A 21,585-nucleotide genomic window follows, 5' to 3' on the forward strand; every position below is an offset into this window, starting at 1 on the left:
CCGTTTACTGTATTGATTCTTGAGCCCTCTAAAGCTTCTGGTTAGGCCTTCACATTTCCCCTACTAACTGGCTGAAGAAAAAGGGACTCTACGATGCAAACTTTGTTCATATGATGACCATGTTTTTCCCCCAGAAAACGAGACTCAACAACTCCAACAAGTTAAACTCTTTAGTTGAAAAAGATGGAACATACAATGTTATACTTTGATCACCACAGGTATTGCTGCTGTTCCTTGTAGATTTTACATTCCTCAATACAAAATTCAACCCATACTTCACCTCCGCCAGATTGCAGTGTACCATACGCTATACTGTACTATACCATGCTGCAGAAACACACAGACAGCATAGTATGGCACTGCAATAACAAGATACAGTGTTGCACTATATTAGGTGCACAACACACAAAATCTATCCTCTAGCCATCTGTATAGTGTGTTATCTATTTATCTGTCTGTTATCTCTCTGCCATCTGTTGTCTGTCCAGCATTTATCAGGCTGTTTTCTATCTGGGTATCTATCTATCGATCTGTTACCTATCGATCTGTACTCTATCTGTTACCTATCATCTATCTGTTATCTATCATCTATCTGTCCGTTATCTATCTATCCGTTATCTATCTATCCGTTATCTATCGGTTAGCTGTCTGTTATCTATCTTTCTATACTCCCTCTAACATTTTTCTTTCTCTTGCTTGTGCTTCTTGCTCTCTCTGTTCCGTTTTCATTTCATCCTTCTCGTAACTAACTAGCATTTCCAGAGTGTGTGGTGTCCTGGAATCACATATGGGAGGTTGGTATACATCCTCCAACCAAACACATCCTACCTTGATTTTATTGCTGCAGTCTTTTGAGACTCTACTACTCGCCTACGCTTCTTTATATGCTGTCTTCAATGTGTTTATTATTCAGCACTTGGCTTCTAGGTCGATGCCTGTCATTGCTACTTACATGGATGTGTATCCACACTGACACAACTCATTATCCATATTTCGTGCCTCATGTCTCGTTGTGTTTACCAGCGTCCATCCTGGTGTTGGTGTTTTCTACAACAGTATGATATTTTTTTGCTTAATCTGCAGTTTCAGTGGCAGTGTAAGTTAGGAAGTTTACCATTCAATGCTTAAGGTAAGAGACACCGCCAACATATTAAAAAAAATCGCTACTGTGTTCTGGATATTATGATGCATGTCTAAACACTTATAAAGGCCAAAATGTGAGACCTATTGGCTATGCCAATCCTCGTTTTTTTAATTGGCTTTGGTTTCGGGGGTGGGGGTCCCCAGAGCCTGATAAGGCTCTAGGAGGGGGGCCGCCCACCCCCTCCTCTTTTTTTTTTTCCTGCAATTTGACGCTGGGGGTGGAGTCCCCGGGACTTATCAAGGCTTGGGCAGACATATGGTCGAAGAGGTCCCCGTGGTACGAAGGCCAACCATACGCTGCACATGCCAAAGGCTGTGTGCGGCATCAAGTTGCCAGCGTGCAGTGGGGTTGGTTACAGGGCAACCAACTTCTTGCCACACACTCCCAAAAGCTGTGCGCAGTGTGAGGTTGTCTGCCTCCGGGTGGGTTGGCTACAGGTCCTGGCCGCAGGCCTTGCGGCCAACCTCGCAGTGTGGAGGTGACTGCCTGCAGGGGGCTGGAAGCAGGGCTTTGCCTTAGGCCAGGCCCTGCGACCAACCCCTGTGTTCGGCAGGTTGGCTTTACGTATACTAGCAAAATATTACTTTAAGTAAAAAAAAGAAACTAGAAAGTCACCGAAAAAAAGAAAAATTAACGTTCTAGTTAAGTGAAATGTTCAGTAATAACGTTTTAAACTAAAAAAACATAGAAATTCACCAGTTATAGTTGTACTTATCTCAAGTAACTATAACTTGCGCCCCACCATACACTGCTAATTACCCCACATATTGCGTCACTCATGACTACTTCTATGACATCATTGATAATATTACTGCAACACTTGCAATGAAATTATTAATAAGAAAACTGTGCATGGCGGTGACACGAGTTATAGTTACCTAAGGGCACAATAGTTACTTGATATACCAAACTGGTGAATTTCTGTGTTTTAAAAATTTTTTTTTTATTCAAAACATTTTTTTGTTACTGAACATTTTACCGAACTATAACGGTACTTTATCCTTTGTTTTTTGTGTGTGTGTGTGTGTGTATAAATGTATATATGTATGTATGTGTATATATATATATATATATATGTGTGTTTGTGTATATATAGGTATACCTGTGTGTGTGTATATGTATATATATATATATATATATATATATATATATATATATACGTATATATATATAAACGGGTCCACAAATAAAGAAATAATTTCTGCACAGATTTTGGGTCTGCATCGTCAATATACTGAGGACTGCAGTGGCGAGAACTCTTATGTATTAATTTATATATAGAGAGATAGAAATATATGTATTTAGCAAAAGTGAAATGTTAATTTAAATATAATAACCATTTAAATTAAGTTGTACCATTAAAAATACAGGAAAATGTATACCTACGTAGTGTTTTCATTTATTTAAATTACATAAAGTTAAAACATTTATAATAAAAAAAGTAATGTAGTTTAACTTGATTTCTAAAATGTATTGGTTATTTTAAGATGTATTTGAAGTGTAAAATACAGCGTATTTTTTTATTTGAGTTTCAAAATTGAATCACATATGTATGTATTTTGAGGGGTGTGTGTATATTGTGGATAGAAACAGTATTCGTCTCTGTACCACCTTACTTGCATATTGGAGTTCTCCCGATGTACTGACCACAATGTAAACATCCAGAAAGTCACAAATTATATTTGATATACAGCCATTCAGTTACATAGTATTCAAAGATTTGCAAGTTTTTTTTTCTCAAACTCCTCCTTGAATGAAAACCTGAAACTTTATTTTTTCTTTTAAATCTATTTCAGAGCAGTTGAATAGATTTGCAGGATTCGGTATTGGACTTGCAAGGTAAGGATTAATAATTAGATATTGTTTAAGTTAATTTGATCATTAATATCATTTTTTAATACATCAGTGTCCCCAGATTTGGATTATTTTGAAGAGGCAATTCAGGGATTGGTTTTGGAAGCTTTATTCACTCCTACCTTATGGACAGAACCATATCTTGCCAGCATTAGAAACGTTCTAGGCATCCCTTTTACCTTTAGTGCACTGTGCACCCACCTTCTGCCCACTCTTCTCTTCACTCTTCACTTTGTCTCTCCAAATCTGAATAGAATGTAATTGTGCCATGACCCTGTTTCTTTGTCACTTTGCAAATGATGCCTAGTTACAATGTGTCTTTTTTTATTTGTGCAAGTTAGGGTTTTTTGCTGTTATGTGCCTTTTACCTAATTCTTTGCCTTTGCATTGGGTTAGGACCGGCTAACTGGAGATGGCACATCCAGTTTCTCTAACTCTAAATGTCCATCATAAACTGCCTCATTAGCATTAGAATTCTTGCAACTTGTTTTTTTAGGTTTCAAACCAAGGATGTACTCCTCACTACTGGAAAAATGATTTAGTCATTTTATTTTGGCTTTAGTGCCTTTCGGTAATAAGAGCGAAGCCTCGTAAAAATTAAATGCATTACAGTTGCTTAGAAATTACAAAATTTGGTCTTGTAGTCTTTTAATTTTCATTGGATTTTGCAGTTCGACTAACCCTCTTTGGCATAGATGTGTTGCGCTAGGAGTATCTCCATTGTGTGGGGAACTACCTATTGGATTCTTAGCTCTGTGTGCAAATAAACCTTAATTCAGTGTGTCTCGCATTGTAGCTCTCTAAAATGGTACAAATCCCCCATTTCATAGCACTTACCATAATGTATTTCTGATTTCATTTTAGCTAGTTCTTCTATTATAGGAGACGTACTCCTTTCCAAAATGCACATTCCAGCTGTCACAAATTCGAAGACTTCTGTCAACTATCCATATTCTTTATATTTAAAGGCAGCCCTGCAATCTAACCTTTTTTTAGTAAATTAAAAACTTTTGTTTATTTCCATCACAGTGGTGAAGTCTTTCTTTTCAATCTTTAGCTGAAACCCTCTGAAAACAGTTGTCATGAAATAAAACCTTTCTTTAGCTAACAATCCATTGGTTGGGTGTAAGTGATCTAAACAATTTGGCAACTGTCATTTATGATCTTTATTCCATCCTGCCTTCAGTTGTAAGTACAAGGAGCACAGAAATATTTCTGTTTTTGGTTTTTTTCAACATTAAGGGCCTGATTCTATTGCAATTAGGAAAGCATTCCCACCTAGGGCCTGATTCTGATACGGTTAGGAAGGCTTCCTAATGGCTTTTGCTCCTTCCAAATCGGATCGGGAACGTGTCTTCCCGACCCAGGGCCCAATTATGATGCAGTTAGGAACATATGCTCCCATTGAAGTCAATGGGAGTCCAACAAATTGTATCTTGAAGCATCCGGATGCATCGTACTCTGTCGGTCGGACTCTCCCAATCCGAGTGGGTCGGAAACCATTTTCAAACCAATTCGGCCGGGAAGCTTTCTAACCCGCATCAGAATCAGGCCCTAAATGTTAACTTTATTGTGGTTGGCTAAGATTAATGTTGCTATTATATGTCTCCTTCAAACATTTTAAAAACTCTGATGATGAAAACCCAATCAACAGATTTTGAGTAACACAATTCAGTTGCTTCCCTCTCTTGTAGTAATCAGCGGACAATTGTGACACTTATTGTTTTTCAGGGTTTACTTCTATATTTTTTCCATAATTCTATGTAGTAGTAGGCCAACACCGGTTAGATTCTGATCAAGCTACAGTGATACTATTGGACTAGCCAGCAGAGTGCGATAGTGAGCTGCGAGAGACGCCGCAGAGCAGAGCAGAACACATCAGAACGCCATTCTGCACGGACGCCGAACGCCGGTTTAACACAGAGTTTTAGGCTGCGGCTGCGGTCCATTCGGGCTGCTAACCACAACACAGGCGGAAATAGCGGGCAGACAGCAGCGAGTGGGCTGTTGTGGTGGTCTGACAAGATATCTCAATTTAATTCCAGGATTTCACAGCGCGGCAATGATACTTCCGTCGCCGCCGTAGCGGAGTTTACACCCACAGCGAGAGTGCACTGATTGCACAGACACCAGATACCAGTAAGGCTCTGTGGACCAAACGCTACACTATCTACGCAGCCAGCAGGACCAGTAAGGCCAGGAGGGCCTGGAGGAGGTGCAGCAGATACGGCGGACATCGGATAGCGGCAGGATAGCGGCCGCCTGCCATCGAGGTGAGGGAGGCAGACGGGGGACCGCGGACTGAGGAGCAAAGTGAGCAGAGTGAGCCGAGTGAGACGGCGTGTGACACGGCGAGTGCTGACGCTGCTGGTGAAGAGAGCGCCGAAGCATCGAAAACCACAGCACTGCCCCCAGAGGCGGCTGACATTGTTTTACAGCCGAGTGAGAAGAGGCAAGAGGAGAGAGGTGAGAGGCTCAGAGGCAAAAAAAATCAATAAATAATAAAAAGCGGTAAATTGACACGAAGACCTGCAGTGATCCGGGGAAGTAAAAGAAACTCGCCAAGAGCCGCGAGCCCCTGGCCAGAGCCACCCCTCCAAGTCCCAAGATTTGGACTGGGGCAGCAGGATCTCAGGACCTCAGGAGTCAGCAGGAGGCAGCGGGAGAGAGCTGCTTAGCGCAGAGTAACAGCAAGTGGAGCGCTGTCACGTTCCTTGAGTGTCCAGAAGCAGAGTGCAGCGGAGTGCAACAGGGAGAGTAAGCAGAGAGCAGTGGCAGAGGTAGAACAAGCGAGAAGGACGCTAAGGACGCCAAGCAGGACGCCGTCCCCCCGTCGCACTGTAGGTGATTATCTTGGCAGGCATCGAGGCGGCCTTGGCAGATGGTCGCTGCAGATTACAGAGCACGGACTGCGACATCTTACGGCGAGCACCGGTGAGTGGGATACGAGACAATTTTCTGTTATATCCACCCCATATCCACCCCACACTGTTCGGAATAGACTCTCGCTGGCGCATGAAGGCCCTAAAAAAACTATCTTAAAGGCGGTCCAATCATCAGTGGATACAAAACAAAACTTCAAATCCACAAGCAATACTAAGGCAATAAATTCAGAATTAGAAACTAGGAGCCAACACATAGAAATTGATCCTAACCAAAATAGTTACCTAGAGGAACAGCTAAGTAAGACAAGTGAAGAAAAGTCCGACAATGGAGCAGGTCAAGTAGAGGAGGCGCAAAGAGCAATAATCCAAACTAAAGTCAAACTAACAAAAAGACAAAAAAAGCGCGCTAGGAAAGGAAGGATACAACTTAAATTCCAACCTACAGTAGACACTCATATGTACCCCATCTTCCATCATAACTCCTCTAAGAAAGAGAAACAAGTTTCTGAAGTAACCGATTCTAAGCATACAGACAATCCCCCAGATCAACAAGCACAGTCAAATGCAGTGATTGGGAATAGCCTGATTATAGAATCACCTACAGGCCCTACTCATACAAAATCACATCAAACACAACTGTGTAAACATTTGAATACTCCTAAAAAACCAACAGGAGTGCAGGATAAAGACAATTCTCAAGATGAGGCTGACGAAAGGGTTTTAGTCCAAGAACCCTGTGTAAAACGGACTGTAACGAATCACCAGACAGATAAAATGCAATTACCTGAGGTCAAATTATTAAATCAAGAAATGAGACATCAAAATGCCGCAATCAGCGCAGACAACATACAAAATGTAATAGACAAAACCAACCAAAGACAAATTATAAAAAGTGAAGAGGAAAAAGGAAACTTAAGACAAATTATAAAAAGTGAAGAGGAAAAAGGAAACTTAAGAACACCAATAAAAATTATTTCGAATGAAGATGGACGAACCTGCACTACTCATCAAACAAACAAACAAACAGTGTGCACTCAGATACTTCAAAATAGAAATATGGACAAAATCATGGATACAATAAATAACAAGGATTATAAACTGAACACGGACAGGAGTAACGAACTCATCACTCACTTTAGTAGAACAGCCGATTTTAATGAAAAAATAACAATAAATACTCTGAGTCAAGGGAGAAAAATCATTGTAGATGGTGAAATAACACAAGATTCAAAATTGGAAGAAGCAAAATGGATTTCACAAACACTAACAGATATAAACGATAAACTAGTATTTACTCCCAATTACCAGACAATAGGGGGTCAAGACTTTTTGAACAGAGGTAATATAATGCGGCTACTTAGAGAAATACCAGAACTGGACGACATTACATCCCAAAACCTTCTGTCTGTAGAATTTAAACACAAAAAACAAAACAGAAGTAGAAGAATCTTTAACTACCTGGTCGTCTAAGGACATAGTAGATAGAAAACTTGCTACGAGTACGTCTTTTGAAGCTTGGGGTATAAGTCTAAGGCGGGAAAAAACGGAAAAAATACCCATTCCCACTACTAAAAAGCACAACCATAAGCAAAAAGAAAATGGAAGAGGGGAATACCCAAAAATCATGTCTAAAGTGAGCATGCTCAGTAACCCCGCAAAAAATATCACAAAACACAAGAGGTGAAGAAATGGCAGTGGTGCAAGAAGGAGAACAGGAACAGATTGATGACTGGTCCTGGGTGGCATCAGTCTTGAGCAATAAGTGTACCTAGCAAGCCTACACATTTAAAAGAAAATAGAAAATTAAATCTAGAGATTACAGTTTGTAACCAGAAAAGTGTAATTGATACAAACCCACATATGATCAGCCTCTGCTCTTGGAATGTTCATGGTTTTGATAGTTTGGGGCACGACCAAGATACCGCAAACTTCTTGAAACAGCACGACCTAATATTGCTACAAGAAACCTGGAACCTGTGTAAAACATCGATCCCGGGCTATATTGAGTTTCACGTCCTCGCTGAAAAATTATCAAAATTTGGTCACCCGAGAGGAGGCTTATCAACATACATCACTCCTCAAGAATACAGATGGCAAGCAGAAGAAGTCGACACTGGGACGAACTGGATACTAGCAATAAAACTTACGGAGAAGCTGGACTAGGGCCCATGTACTCGTAACTTATTAGTGATTAATGTTTATGTACACCCAGAAAAGAAAGAGAAAAATGAAAAATTGATAACACTATTAACTTTGATCAGGGCAATGCAAAACACCCATGAGTCTTGTTCCATGATTATCTCCGGGGATTTTAATAGCAATCTAACAAAAGATGACAAAATAATCCAAGCTCTCGGTAAACTGGGCCTTTTTATCTTGAACAAGAATGACAATGGGGACAATGGCATACCTGTAACCTTTGTAAGTGGCACCCGGAAGTCAACAATAGACTTCACAATAATAAGCAAAAATTTGATATAGAAGGTGAGCTCATTTTCAGTGGAACAACGCGTGGAAAGTGACCACCTTCCATTAATTACCAAGATAAAAATGCTGGTGAGTAAGACGGAAAAACAAAACACCAGCAGCCAGTATACAAAAAAATTTAATCTGCGTAAACTGAAATGGGGAGGAAAGGAAATAAAACAAACAATGGATACATTCAAAAACGAACTGCTTAGACTAACACCGGAAGAAAAAGAAAACCCAATCAAAACATGGGAATACCTATGTGAAGTCATAACAAGATGCCCCCAATCACAAATCAAATTGCAAGAAGATTCAGAACTGGGAAAAAGCCTTGGTACAATATTACCTTGAGAGAGGAAAAAAGGAAAATCGCACGAGAAATCCGGAAGCAGGTATTAATAATAAAAAGTGGAAAAAATCCAGACAAGCTAAAATTAAAATCCATGCGGAAAAGATACAAGATCATGCTGAGTAACGCAAAAACTACATACCAGGAAGAAATCTGGACCAATTTACTAATTGCCGGGAAACAGAAAAACACCCGAAAATTTTGGGGTATCATTAACAAATTGACAAAGGGTAATACCCTAAGAAACGAGGCAGGCATTGGAGAATGTAAGTGGATCCAACATGTTAAAAACATGTTTATCGATAGGGCAGAAGGTCTAAACCGGCATTGTATATCAGATTGTAAAACTTGCACCAGAAACTCTGAACATGCGGGTACTATCCTAAGAACAAGAAATAGTTTACCAGATGAAACTTCAGAGATACCTGCGGGTTGTGACAATGGGAACATAAGGAAAATTGAAAACACTCTCACAAGTAAATCAGAAAAATTAGTAGATATAGTGCCCGATACCCTAGTAACAACAGTCCAGCTAAAAACAATTATAAATCGCTTGAAAAAAGAGGGGGCAGCGGGTCCCAACGGGCTTCCAAACTCCATCTTTAAACACTCACCTGAATTCTGGGCAGAATATTTAACACCACTTTTTAACGCAATTTACAACCAGCAAAAACTGCCCAGATCCTGGAACGGGAGCATAATTCACCCCATTTTCAAACAAGGTGATCACAATGAGCCTGGGAACTATAGGCTGATTTCACTGACGGATGTGGAGGCAAAACTATATGGGTCATGCTTACTATCTCAACTTCAAGACTGGATGGAAACCACGAATATAATACCAATGTTCCAAACGGGTTTCCGTCCAAGAACCGGTACACTAACAAACCTGATAACCCTGTCTCTGTTGAAAGAAAAAGCAGAAAAAAGGAAGACAAGACTGTACGCTTGTTTTATAGACCTGCGAGCAGCCTTCGACAGGGTGAACAGAACACGACTGTGGGAAAAACTGAGATCATGGGGTCTCCCGAGGAAATTACTGGATGCAATTATAAGCTTGTATAGTAACACCTGGGCCCGAGTTAAATTGGGAGACGGTTGCAGCGTCACGGCCGAAATTACAACACAACAGGGCCTGAAACAGGGCTGTGTACTGGCACCAAGTTTATTCAACCTATATATGGCAGACATTGTCAGTCACATGGAGGTCGGGAAAGGTCATCCTCCCTATTTGTCAAAAATCCCAATCCCCTTCCTGCAGTATGCTGATGACATTGTCGTTCTGAGTCAAACGCCAATAGGCCTGCAAAGGTTGATTAACAACTTGGTAACTTATTTGGAACACGAATGCCTGGAACTAAATAAAGACAAAACCAAAGTGGTCCGCATCGTGGGTCCAAAACAGACAACATTCAAATGGTACGCAAACAGTACCCCAATAAGAGAGGAAACATCATATAAGTACCCAGGTCTGAAACTGGGGAGAGGCCAAACGAACAAAGAACACAAAACAGATCTAAAAGCAAAAACACAGTCCTTGATCTACGCATACCGACATTTGCAAAAACAACTAAGCTGCCCAAACTACAGACATCTGCTGGAAGTGATGAAAACACAATCCTTACCCACCTTGTCATATGCATTGGTCACCTGGTGTGGTAAGGAAGCAGGACTGTTAAACAGTTTACAAACAAAGATCTATAAAGCCGCCCTAAACCTCCCAAAATCGGCAGCACCGGCGCAGATTCGTCTAGAATTTGGCCTTTTGAACCAGAAGTTTCGCAGTATGGGAACCTTTGTGAAACTCTGCCACAAATTACGACCGTCAGAAAAAATTCACTGGATAACCTGTGTTGGGAAGAAATTGCCACTCAGCAGAAACAACACGTGCCAAACAGTTGGGGAGCTTTTTTGTCTCAATCCTTGATCAGTATAGGAATCGAAGAAACCTGGGCCTCAATGACCGATAGAAATACCTTTGACAAAATCACAAACAATGCTGTCAAATGGGAATCCTATCTGGAAGATAAAACAAGTACAGCAAAACGACGACACGAGTGGACCGTGATAAATTCATACTCCGGGATAAAGCCACAGACATATCTGGAAAGTCACTTCAATAGGTTCCTAAAACAAAGATATATAAACCCTCGATTAGGCCTACAGTTTTCAAAGCACTTGTTACCATCCTGGCAAAATTGTTACATTGACTCTCATTGTCGTCTATGTGGATATCAAAATGAATCATTAACTCATTTATTATGTACTTGCCCGGCACTTAATAATTTGAGGAGACGGCTTTTAAAAGACATTTTTAACAAATTGAACATTCGGACATGTAGGCAAGCAGTAATTCGATGGCTAGATGGATCATCTCCTATGTTGGCATGTAGGGGGGTTAAATATATGATGAAAGCCCAATCCCTCCTACAGCAAGCCGAACAGGGAATTATAGCAAAAAACTGAAATATATTTCATTTTATTCTTCATATGACCAACAAACTCTAATATAAGTAATAGTTACATATGTTTTTTTAACTTTTTAGAAATGTTTTTGTAATCATTTTTAATAATTTTATACAATAAAAATTGACTTGACTTGATCAAGCTAGTAGCCCTTCTATTGAGGCATACAGTTAAGGGGAAATAGCTGGAAAGCCCTGTACCTCAGCCACACCCATAAGATCAGCCATAATATAATCATTTATAGATTGTCTGTTTCTCAGTAAATACATGTTTGCTGGTGTGTAATGTGTGAATTTACAATTTAATTTTCAAAACCTTAGACTTGCATTAGGGTTATGAGCCCTGGTTTGTTAAACTGACTGAGTTCTCTACTTCGAATCTCCCAAAACACATAAGAAAAGATTGTAAGAATATTTACCTGGTCGCTCTGCTTATTTTTCCCAGATCATATTGTCTTGTTGTGAGTTCCGGAGAGGGTGACATAAACTCTGATGTAAAGCTCTTAAATAGTTCTGGTCATGCCGCCTGTTCACTGGTCACCCCCAAAGTCCATCAGATACATAAGTGGATTTTTTCTTGTGAAACTATGGATTTTTTCTTGTGAAACTATATGAGCCAGCCTGACACTGCAAACATGTACGCCTTTATCTTCAGAGAGGAACCCACCTCGCTGTGGAGGCAAGGATCCCATCCTCATAAAAATAAAGGAAGAGAAACAATAAAGGAAAGAATGCCCTTCCTAAAGATACTAATTTGCGTGGAACCTATAAATGATGGATTATATTGCTAATTCACAACCCTTAAATGTCATTAAGCCTTCACTGAAACCTTGAAAGGTGTTTCTGTTTGTCTTCTAGATTAGAAGTTACTAGTTCAGTCTCATGAAGAGGCAACCAGGACAACATTCCTGCCCAGGCTGTCTCTGCTCTCCAACACGCTCATGTTGATGGTCTCTTTTTCTTGTCTGTCTTCCAAGTGCCACCCTGAAATGAATGACAAAAAACATGACTCCCTGAAGGGCCAATAAATGTAATGTTTGGTTTTTGAGGATATTGCTATGCTATGTTACATGTAAGACTCATGTGTATCAAAGCTTCTAGGCAATATGATGACCCAAATCAAATGACAGCGTCAATTAAAGAGCAGAACGATTTTCAAAAGCATCCAAAAAATGAGCAAGTGATTATTTAAGATTGAATGGGTTGAGGTAAGGAGTTCTGCTTTCTAGCAGCAACTACGGAGAAAGGACAGTTATCAAAAGTAGCAATTCTTGTTCTACGAACATTGAGCAAGGATCAATCATTAGACGTTGGATTTCAAGAGGTATTGTGCAATATTTAAAAAAAATCTTTATTTGCCTTTGATAATAAACAACATTGCTCAAATTGGACGAGGAGACGGGATGGGGGGTATGTCGTAAGGCGAGCCAAGTAAAGATCTATACGGCACATTAACTCTGCCATGGAGGACCACAACTACTGCAATATCGACATAACACCTCCCAAAGGGAATATACACTGTAGTCTGGCCATCCATCAGTTGGGCGAGTGGCCACTGGTCTCCCGGCCACTGTGTCACAGGCATTAGAGTGTGGAGGGGTTCAAGCACGGCTCCGTCATGAGGCATGTTCAGGACCTGTGAGGGGGAGGGAGTTCCACCCCAGGTGGGGGAATGTGTTTCTTTGGCATAATATGGTCGGAAAAGGTTCCCAGATGTCCTTTGGGTGAAACCGTGGTGGCATGTGTCCCCAAAAGTTGGATAGTTGCTCCTGATCGTATGTTTCATCCTGCAACCATGTCTCTTGGGTGCGGGCAGGCTTTCTCCTCCAGTGCATGACGACTCGACATTTGACCAGGAGAAGGAGCATAGCAGTGAGGCGGAAGTCTTCATGAGGGACATCCTTGACATATCCAAGGAGACCGACCAGGGAGTCCTTGGTGGAGAATGTCCGGTGATGTTATTTATGGTGTAGAGCACCCCAACCCAGATATCTGCCTTTCGCGGACATTCTCATTTAAGGTGTAGGAAGGAGGCCTAAGAGGCAGGGCAGCGAAGGCAATGTGCATCCGCCGCCAAACCCATGCGGTGGATCTGCATCGCGGTACGATATAAATTGTGAAATGATTTGTAGTGTTTTAGCCACAGTCTGTAGTTGGGAGAGGGGGACTCCATCTGGCCGCAGCCATGGGACCATTGGGCATCTGTTATGGGGGATCAGTGTCCGACTCTCAGGCGGTGCGCGCTGCTGGCGTCTGGATGGGTGCCGTGGCTTCCATAGTAGAGTAGAGGCTTTTAATTTGTTTGCGTGGTGAGGGGTTGGCAAGTATGTGTTCTTGACTGTAATAGATGAGTGAAGCACCCCCTTTTTTTTTTTCTCTCAAATTCCACTGTGATCAACTACTTTAACTCAGCATGCTACAGTGGTGTGCGTGCAGTCTATTCACGCCCTGCTACTAACCCACTGTGCACTTTGATTCAGTGCAACTGCAATGTGAGTTTCAAAACATAAATTCAGAACAAAGTCCTAATTAATCAAAATACGCATTTATATAAATTTTAATGTCCGAGATAACAGCCATAATCAATTTTCTCATTGAGACCTTTGGGGTCCTGTGTATCAAGCTTCCTAATCCAAAAGATTTCTCTTTGGAGCAAGGATCTTGCTTACCTCCCAAAGAAGGGCCCATGGCCCGAAATGCATTGGGCTAGAAAGTGAAATTGAAAAATTTTGGAAATGTTTTGATTTATGTGATTATGGAATACGTGTTTATCACTGAAATAAACATGAGTTATTGTTAACTTTTCAGTTCTTATAAATGATGTTTGAAATGCAAATTAAATTTTGATGAATTAGGACTTTGTACTGAATTTATGTTTTGAAACTTATATTGCAGTTGCTCTGAGTTTAAGTGCACCGTGGTAAAGTATGTGTTCTAGAACTTGTAAAGGAGGAGGAGGAGAAGCAGGGAAAGTATTGTGTATCACGCAGCAGGTAGCTCGAAGTTGATGGTACAGAATTATCTCAAGCTCAGAAGGGTGCGTCGTGGCTGTGGCCTCAAACGGGGTTATAAAGTTATCTTCTGGGTTTAGGCCAGCTAAGTTGAGGCAGCTGTGCTCTTGAACTGACACCTACGTCCTGTAGGGGCGGTAGGAGGGAGTTGCACCCAATGGGTGCAGAGGTCACGTATAGGCAGGGGTGTCTGGCACACTGTCTCATGCCATCCCATGCCCAACGTATGCACTCCACCATATTTGTCTCAGTTTGCGGTGGTTTGTGGGGTACATACAGCGCTGTGGCAAGAGAGCGGGCCACACATGGTCTGCCTCGATAGCCGTGTGGTTGAAATTGTGTGGGGTAGAGCCAGAAATTAATGTTTTGCACCTGGGTGCTTAATGCATACAGAGCCATATCTGGCGTGCCCAATCCCCCCCCTGGGAGAGGTAATGTGAGTATTTCCCAGGAAATCCTGGGTTGCCTACCAGCCGAGACCAGCGCAACAAGGTTTGATCATAGCCACCCCAGAAAGTGAGCAGTGAGTGGGAGAGGTATATTTAGAAATAGGTACATGAACTTGGGTAGTATAACTATTTTTGCAATGGCTATCTGTCCCGCCAGGAAAAAGGGCAGGCAGGACCATACCGGGACCCTGGCCTCCAGCCACAACACGGCATGGCCATAGTTGACCTTCCAGAGCTCATCTGGATCTCGGCTCTGCCAGATGCCCAGGTAGCGAACTGGGTCAGAGGCCCACTGCAGTTGGTAGTCAGAGTAGGGCGGTGTGTAGTCGGTTAGGGGGAAAAGTTTGGACTTGGCCCCGTTAACCTGGACACCGTAGTACCCTCAGAAGTGTATGACCTCATGGATAATCTGCACTAGGTTCTTCTGCGGCTTGCGAAAGTACAGAGTCACGTCGTCTGCATACATTGACACCCCCAGGCCTCTGGCAATGAAGCTTCGGCACTAATGGGCATGGTGCTGCTGCAGCTGGGCCACCAGGGGATTCCCCATCTCGACAGAGAATAAGATGGGCTCCCCTAGCACGTCCTGCGGGTGATCAGAGAAGGTTCAGATAACATTCCATTGAGGGAAAGTATAGAGGGTTTAGATCTGGAGGATAAATCGAGGACTACGGCAGAGTCATGCCAGTAATTAAAATAAATACAGCCACTCTAGGTAATCGAAGGCCTTCATGGTAGGACAGCAGTTGCAACGAGTTGAGGGTTCACAGTCTGCGTGAAGGTGAATATAGTGTGAAGGTTATGTGAAGTGGATTGGTGTGGAATAAGTCCAGATTGATTCGGTCGCACTATAGTAGGCATCGGGGGTAGGAGACGGTTGATTAGCAATTTGGCTTTTTTTTATTATCTAAATTGATCATAGAGAGTGGCCGGTAGGAATTCCATTGGTCCGCAAGCTATGTGGTTTGAGAAGCATCACTATGACCGCCTCTTGCAGGGATGGTGGTGATACCCCAATCTCCAGATTCCTCGTACATCGCTAGCAGATGAGGGGCCAGTATGGGAGCAAATTCCTTATAAAATGAGGTAGACGGTCCATCCAGTCCTGGGAGACTCTTAATGACTTGTGCAATCTCCTCCACAGTGAATGGGGAGTCCATATATGACCAGGGAGCTTGGTCTAGCTGCAACAGCTGGTTGGATTCTAGGTATGCAGCCTGCTCCTCCACGACATGTACCGTCATTGCTTCGTAAAGCTTTGAGTAAAATGAGATCCTCATGTTCAAAAGCCCTGTATGAGTGGACTGACACTCCTGCCTGTCATCCAGGAGCTCTAACAGATAGGCGGAGACCCTTAGTATGTGGAACATGCCAACTAACGTCTTACTGGGGCAGTCTCCTTCCATATACCGGCATGCCATTTCCTCGCAGCCGAGGTACTTTTTCACGTGTGGCCTCATCAAATTCAATTATTGTTGCCCGAATAGCATTGACAGTGCTTTTTGAGGTGTAATAGTCTAGTTTTAGAGATCATAAATCCCTTTCCAATCTGGTGAGTTGCCCATTTATAGTCCTGAGGATGATACATTGTTTTGCTATACATGTACTCCAAATGACTACTTGGAAAGCTTCCCACAGGGTCATCGAGGGGGTCACTGACCCCTCATTGTTGAAGTAATCTACGATCACAGTGCGGACCTTGTCACGGAACACCCTGCTCGGGTTGTCCCAGGGGGGTAAACGCCAGGTAAAGGCTTGGGGGCTGCGAGTGGCAGAGCGAGCTCCAATAGGACAGGGACATGGTCTGATAGAGTGCAAGGCAGGTTCTCCACCAAGGTGGCCCTGGTTGGGGCGTCTCAAGATAGAAGCCAGTAGTCAATGTGTGACCATGCATTGTGGAAGGTAGTGACACAGGTTTCCTCCGAGTTATCTGCTTGTGTGATCCGATAAATAGCTTTAAAATAGTTGTCCTGTATGACTGTGTTGAGTTGTGTCACAGAGTTGGATTGGGGCATCTAGAAACTCCTGATCTGCCCATTCTGTCATCTAGTGTCACGTTAAAGTCTCCTCCCCAGAGGATGGTTCCCGGGCCCAGGCTGCCAATCGACCTCAGAGAAGAAATCAGAGCTGTCCATGTTGGGACCGCCCAGTGCAGCTCATTTAACGGGGTGTCTCTAATGTACCAGCAAGGAGGACATATTATCCTTTTTCGTCATATTGGGCGTGTTTCAATTGCCATGGCAAACATTTGCACATCAGCATTGCTACCCCCTCTGGTGTAATTAGAGTATACAGATACATAGGCGTCCTCGCACCAGCCTGCGTGCAGTCTTGGCGCTGTGGACTGTGTTAAGTGAAGTTCCTGGAGGTAGCAAATATCTATGTGGTGCCTGTTGAGGTAGGCGTGGACCAACCAGGCCTTTCTGTGATCATTGAGCCCTCTAATGTTCTAAGTGAGGGATCTGGAATTAGTCATGTCACTGAGCGTAGGGGCAATTAGAAGATAGTTTGGGAAGTTCTATGGCAGGCCGCTAAGAGGGGGTGGGGGGACAAAAGCATGATGTGTAGCCATGCGGGGAATATGTTGGGAGAGGAAAAAACAACCAACAATCCAACGCAAACAAAAACCACCTACTCCGACCCCCAAACATGGTTGAGAACAGTTAACCCACCCCAAAAACATTAAAATATCATGGAAATCATCCCGGAAGGTAGTAGCAAGCCAGGTGTTCTTCCCAGTCGAGGGCTGGGTGGGTGGCCGATTGGGCACAAGGTACCCAAAGTGGTGTCCAGGACCTCCAAGAGCAGTCTGTCGGAACCAATGACTGTGGCAGGCTCGAGGGTGTGCGAGACCAACAGTTCACAGATTTGCTGCACGGGTTCGCCGGAGCATCTCACAAGTAGCGGGTGAGAGTAGCCATATCAGCGGAGCCCCAGCGCCTCCCTGAGCACATAAGATTTCTTTATTGTCGCAGAGGTGGGCCGCTTCCTGCTGCCGCGTGGGTACGTGAGGTGATGCTTTCCCGGCAGTGACCTGTTGAGCAAATTTGGGGACATCCTTGGCATCTGTGAAATAGTGAGGTTTCCTCTTGTGTGAAATACACAATTTGTCTGGGTAGAGAAGTGCGTATTGGATTGCAGCTTTCTGGAGGAGTCTCTTGGCCGATAGGAACTCCCATCAGTCAGCTTGTACTGTCAGTGTAAAGTCTGGGTAGAATGAGACTGTATTGCCCTGATACTGAACTGAGTGGCGCTCCCCGGCCAGGCGCAGGAAGACATCCCGGTCCCTGTAGTTAAGGAGTCTGACAACAATGGGGCGAGCAAGGGAGCCTTGGGAGGGCCGCGGACCAAGGGAGTGATGGGCGCGCTTCTAGATGAATACCGGGGACAGGGCCTCCCCCCAATAGTATGTGGAGCATGAATTCTGCGTAGTCCTCCATTCGGTCAATTACAGTGGACTCCGGCCAGGGCTCGAAAAATCATACAAATGTTACTAGACCTGCAGGTCTAGTAACGTGAATAATCTACTAGACCTAATTAGAATGTACTTGACCCATGAACTGGTCTCAAATTGTGTGAACATAAGAAAATATTTTGTCTTATAGAGCCGCCTTTTTCTTCATTATCTCATAAGAGAGCTTCTTTAAATATGCAAGTTCATTATTTCTGCGGTACAAAAACACTCTGTTTATTTACTAGACTAAATGTTTGATCCATGTATAATAAGAATTGGGCACACAAATAGGGTACAAACGATCCCTGGCTTGCCTCTTAGTTCACTAATAGCATTGTCATCTGGGCAGGAGCAGGAATATTTCCCAGTTTAAAATCTATCGCTTTTCATAAGTATATTACTAAAGCATAATGTGCTTTACAGATAGCACATTTTCCATTGAAATGGCCACAAACATTTCCCACAAACATATATAGTTTTATTGATAAAACAATATAGCGCATAAACCATGTTTGGGAATTGGGTTTCAGCAAAAATATGTAAAATTTGCACATCATTAAGTAAAGTGTTCTGATTTGTTTTGATGCTGTAAAAATCTTTTTTTTTTCACCACAGAATTACAAAAATGTCTTCATAACTATTGAAATATATTTGACATTTTTGGAAAGTTCACTTATTAGCGATTTCAGTGTTGTGTTAGAAAAAAGCCTGAAATCTTACAGACTTTCTTAAACATGCTTTGCACAGCGCGATTGTCCCACAGTTCACTTTACAAAATCCTCTAACTTCAGTCACAGAAAGAAAAGTAAATGTAGGAATAAACTGACTTTTGACCTCTGACTCTCAAAGTCAAGCAAATGTGACAAGATAACAGATTTAAAGGCATCTTGGTGTAGGAAATGTTCGCTGGAGGCAACTGAGGGGGTTGTTCGCATCCGACATGCGGACTTCAAGGTGGTCCAGCCTGTCCTCATGTTTGTCGATCCACTCCTTCATGCAGTTGAGACACCTTGCCAAGAGATCTAGTTTTGTATCTATGCACTCAGGCTAGATTTAACCTCCACTAGGAGCCCTTTAAGGTTGCTGTCTTGCTGGGAGTACCCACGTGGGGCGGTCAGGAGGATCCGGGTGTGTCTAGTGCTTTCAAAAGATAACTTTGATTGCCGGTTGTTGTGGGTGTCAAATAATTCTCAGGAAGCAGAACTTTAGTTGGTTGGTGAGTTTATTGAAGAACAACGAGCCACCGCACCATACACTGGCACAGAGTCACACCAACTAACAATAAGTAGAACTATAACATGTAAAGCCCTATGACAACAGGAAGGTTCCAGGAAAGGAACCCAATAAGCACAAGTAAATACAACATTACCTCTTTTTTCAAAATTAACAAGTAAAAGGCAAAGATAAAACAAAAGAGATGAAATTAAATAAAACATATTAAAAAAAAACTAACGCAGTTTCCAAGGAAGCTGCGTGACACGTGAAGACTTCCTGATAGCTCCACTCTCCATGGGACACATTTTAGAAGAAGAACTAGAAGCAGAAAGCAAATATTCCTGCACAGAATCAGAAGGTGGAAATTGAGACCCAGCTGAATAAATGCCAGAGTCACCCATTCTGACTTTGACCACTTTGCAAAGATTCCACCAATGTCCACCCTCCACCATGACAGCATTTCCACATACTTTCTCCACACAAACTGGCTCACCAAAAGATTCACAACCTTTTTTAACAGCTCTGTAATTCTTTACACGGACCAAATCTCCAGGTGAAATATTCAAGACTTTAACAGACTTCTTTTCATTAAACCTGTCAGACATTTTGCCCTGAGCAGATTTAACTCGCTCTTGCACTTCATCATTTTCTGAAGAGTGGAAAGAAAACTTGTGACCCACAGTTCTCAAAAGCCAGGCAGGATAAAGGAAAGAGGCGGGTAATCTTCCTCTGAGAGAAACAAAGGGAGCAACTTTTGTGACAGAGTGTGGTGTAGTGCGATAAAACCAAATCATAGATCTCACAGTATTCTCCACATTGAAACTATTTGCCTTGGCCCATTTGATGCACTCTACAAGCACACGGTTCATTCGCTCAACTTGGCCATTGGTTTGAGGGTGCCCAACTGAACTCCTTAAGTGCTTAATACCAGATTCCTGCAAAAACACACACATTTCAGAATTAACAAATTGCACACCATTGTCAGAGACCAGACTTTCAGGAAAACCCTCCCTCATAAAAATGTCCCTTAGAAAAAGAATAGCACAGCTGGCAGTGGGATTGGAACAGAACTTGACCTCAGGCCATTTACTATGAAAATCCATCAGTACAAAGGCAAATCTGAGATGGGCTGGAAGAAAATTAAAAGGCCCAACAAGGTCAATACCAATCTTAAGCCATGGTTTGGAAGGAAAAGGAATAGGTTGCAGAGGAGGAACAACCTTTAAACCTTTCTCAGCGGAAGCACAAACACAACAAAGCTTAACTCTTTCTTCCACATCACCATCCATTGAAGGCCACCAGTAGTGTAATCTCAATCGTCTCTTAGTCATAGTTAGGCCAAGGTGACCCTCATGCGCCTTATCAATCAGATACACACGTAATTTCATAGGAGGAATACACCGGTCATCCCTCATTACAACACCATCTTCAATAGAAAGTTCATCAGAAACTTTCCAAAATGGTTGAATATGTTGAGGCAAACTTCTTTCCTTTGGCCATCCGGCAACAATATAGTCTTTAACTTTTGAAAGAGTTACATCAGCACCTATGGCATCAAACCATTCTCTTTCGGAACAACCTCCATCGAAAACAGCATCCAAAGAGGCAATAAAACAATCTTCCCTATCCTCCTCCAAGTCAGGGCCTTCATTATCTTGCAAAGGTAATCTAGAGAGCATGTCTGCAGTACAGTTATCTTTTCCAGGTATGTATTTTGCATCAAACTGATATTGCAACAACTTGGTAGTGAGACGAGCAATACGAGGGGTAGCATACTTTATACGATCTCCAGACAGAATATAAACCAAAGGCTTATGATCAGTTTGAATTACAAACTTCCTTCCCCAAACATATGTCCGAAATTTTTCACATGCCCAGTAGCATGCTAGTAACTCTTTCTCAATGACCGAGTAATTGATTTCTGGATCTCTAAGGACCCTCGAGGCATAGCTAATGGTTACTTCCCTTCCTTCCACCACCTGAGTGAGAACAGCTCCCAAACCATAATTGCTTGCATCAACCGTGATAACACAACTGACACTAGGATCATACGCTTTCAAGACCTTAGCGTTTACCAATTCAGATTTTACAAAATCAAAAGTAGCTTGACAAACTTGATCCCAAACAAAGGTAACACTGGATTTAAGCATGTTAGAAAGAGCCTTCATTTTAGTGGCATAATCAGGGATAAAACGTGAATAAAATTCACATAAGCCCAAAAACGAACGCAATTCATCCCTGTTCTTAGGTGCTGGGCAATCAACAACAGCCTTAACCAAACCAGGTCTAG

At 42.4% G+C, this 21,585-nt stretch overlaps 1 protein-coding gene across 1 annotated transcript in view; it reads left to right on the plus strand.

Annotated features, from left to right (window-relative positions):
* Nucleotides 1–21,585, plus strand: part of SLC25A46 (solute carrier family 25 member 46) — a 169,973-nt gene that overhangs the window by 40,120 nt on the left and 108,268 nt on the right. Inside the window, exon 2 of the mRNA XM_078675493.1 lies at nt 2,941–2,983. Within this exon, the coding sequence (XP_078531619.1) occupies nt 2,941–2,983 (43 nt within the window). The remainder of the gene's footprint in view (nt 1–2,940; nt 2,984–21,585) is intronic.

The sequence above is a fragment of the Lissotriton helveticus genome, chromosome 2_1, assembly GCF_964261635.1.
Source record: "Lissotriton helveticus chromosome 2_1, aLisHel1.1, whole genome shotgun sequence".
Taxonomy (NCBI): Eukaryota; Metazoa; Chordata; class Amphibia; order Caudata; family Salamandridae; genus Lissotriton; species Lissotriton helveticus.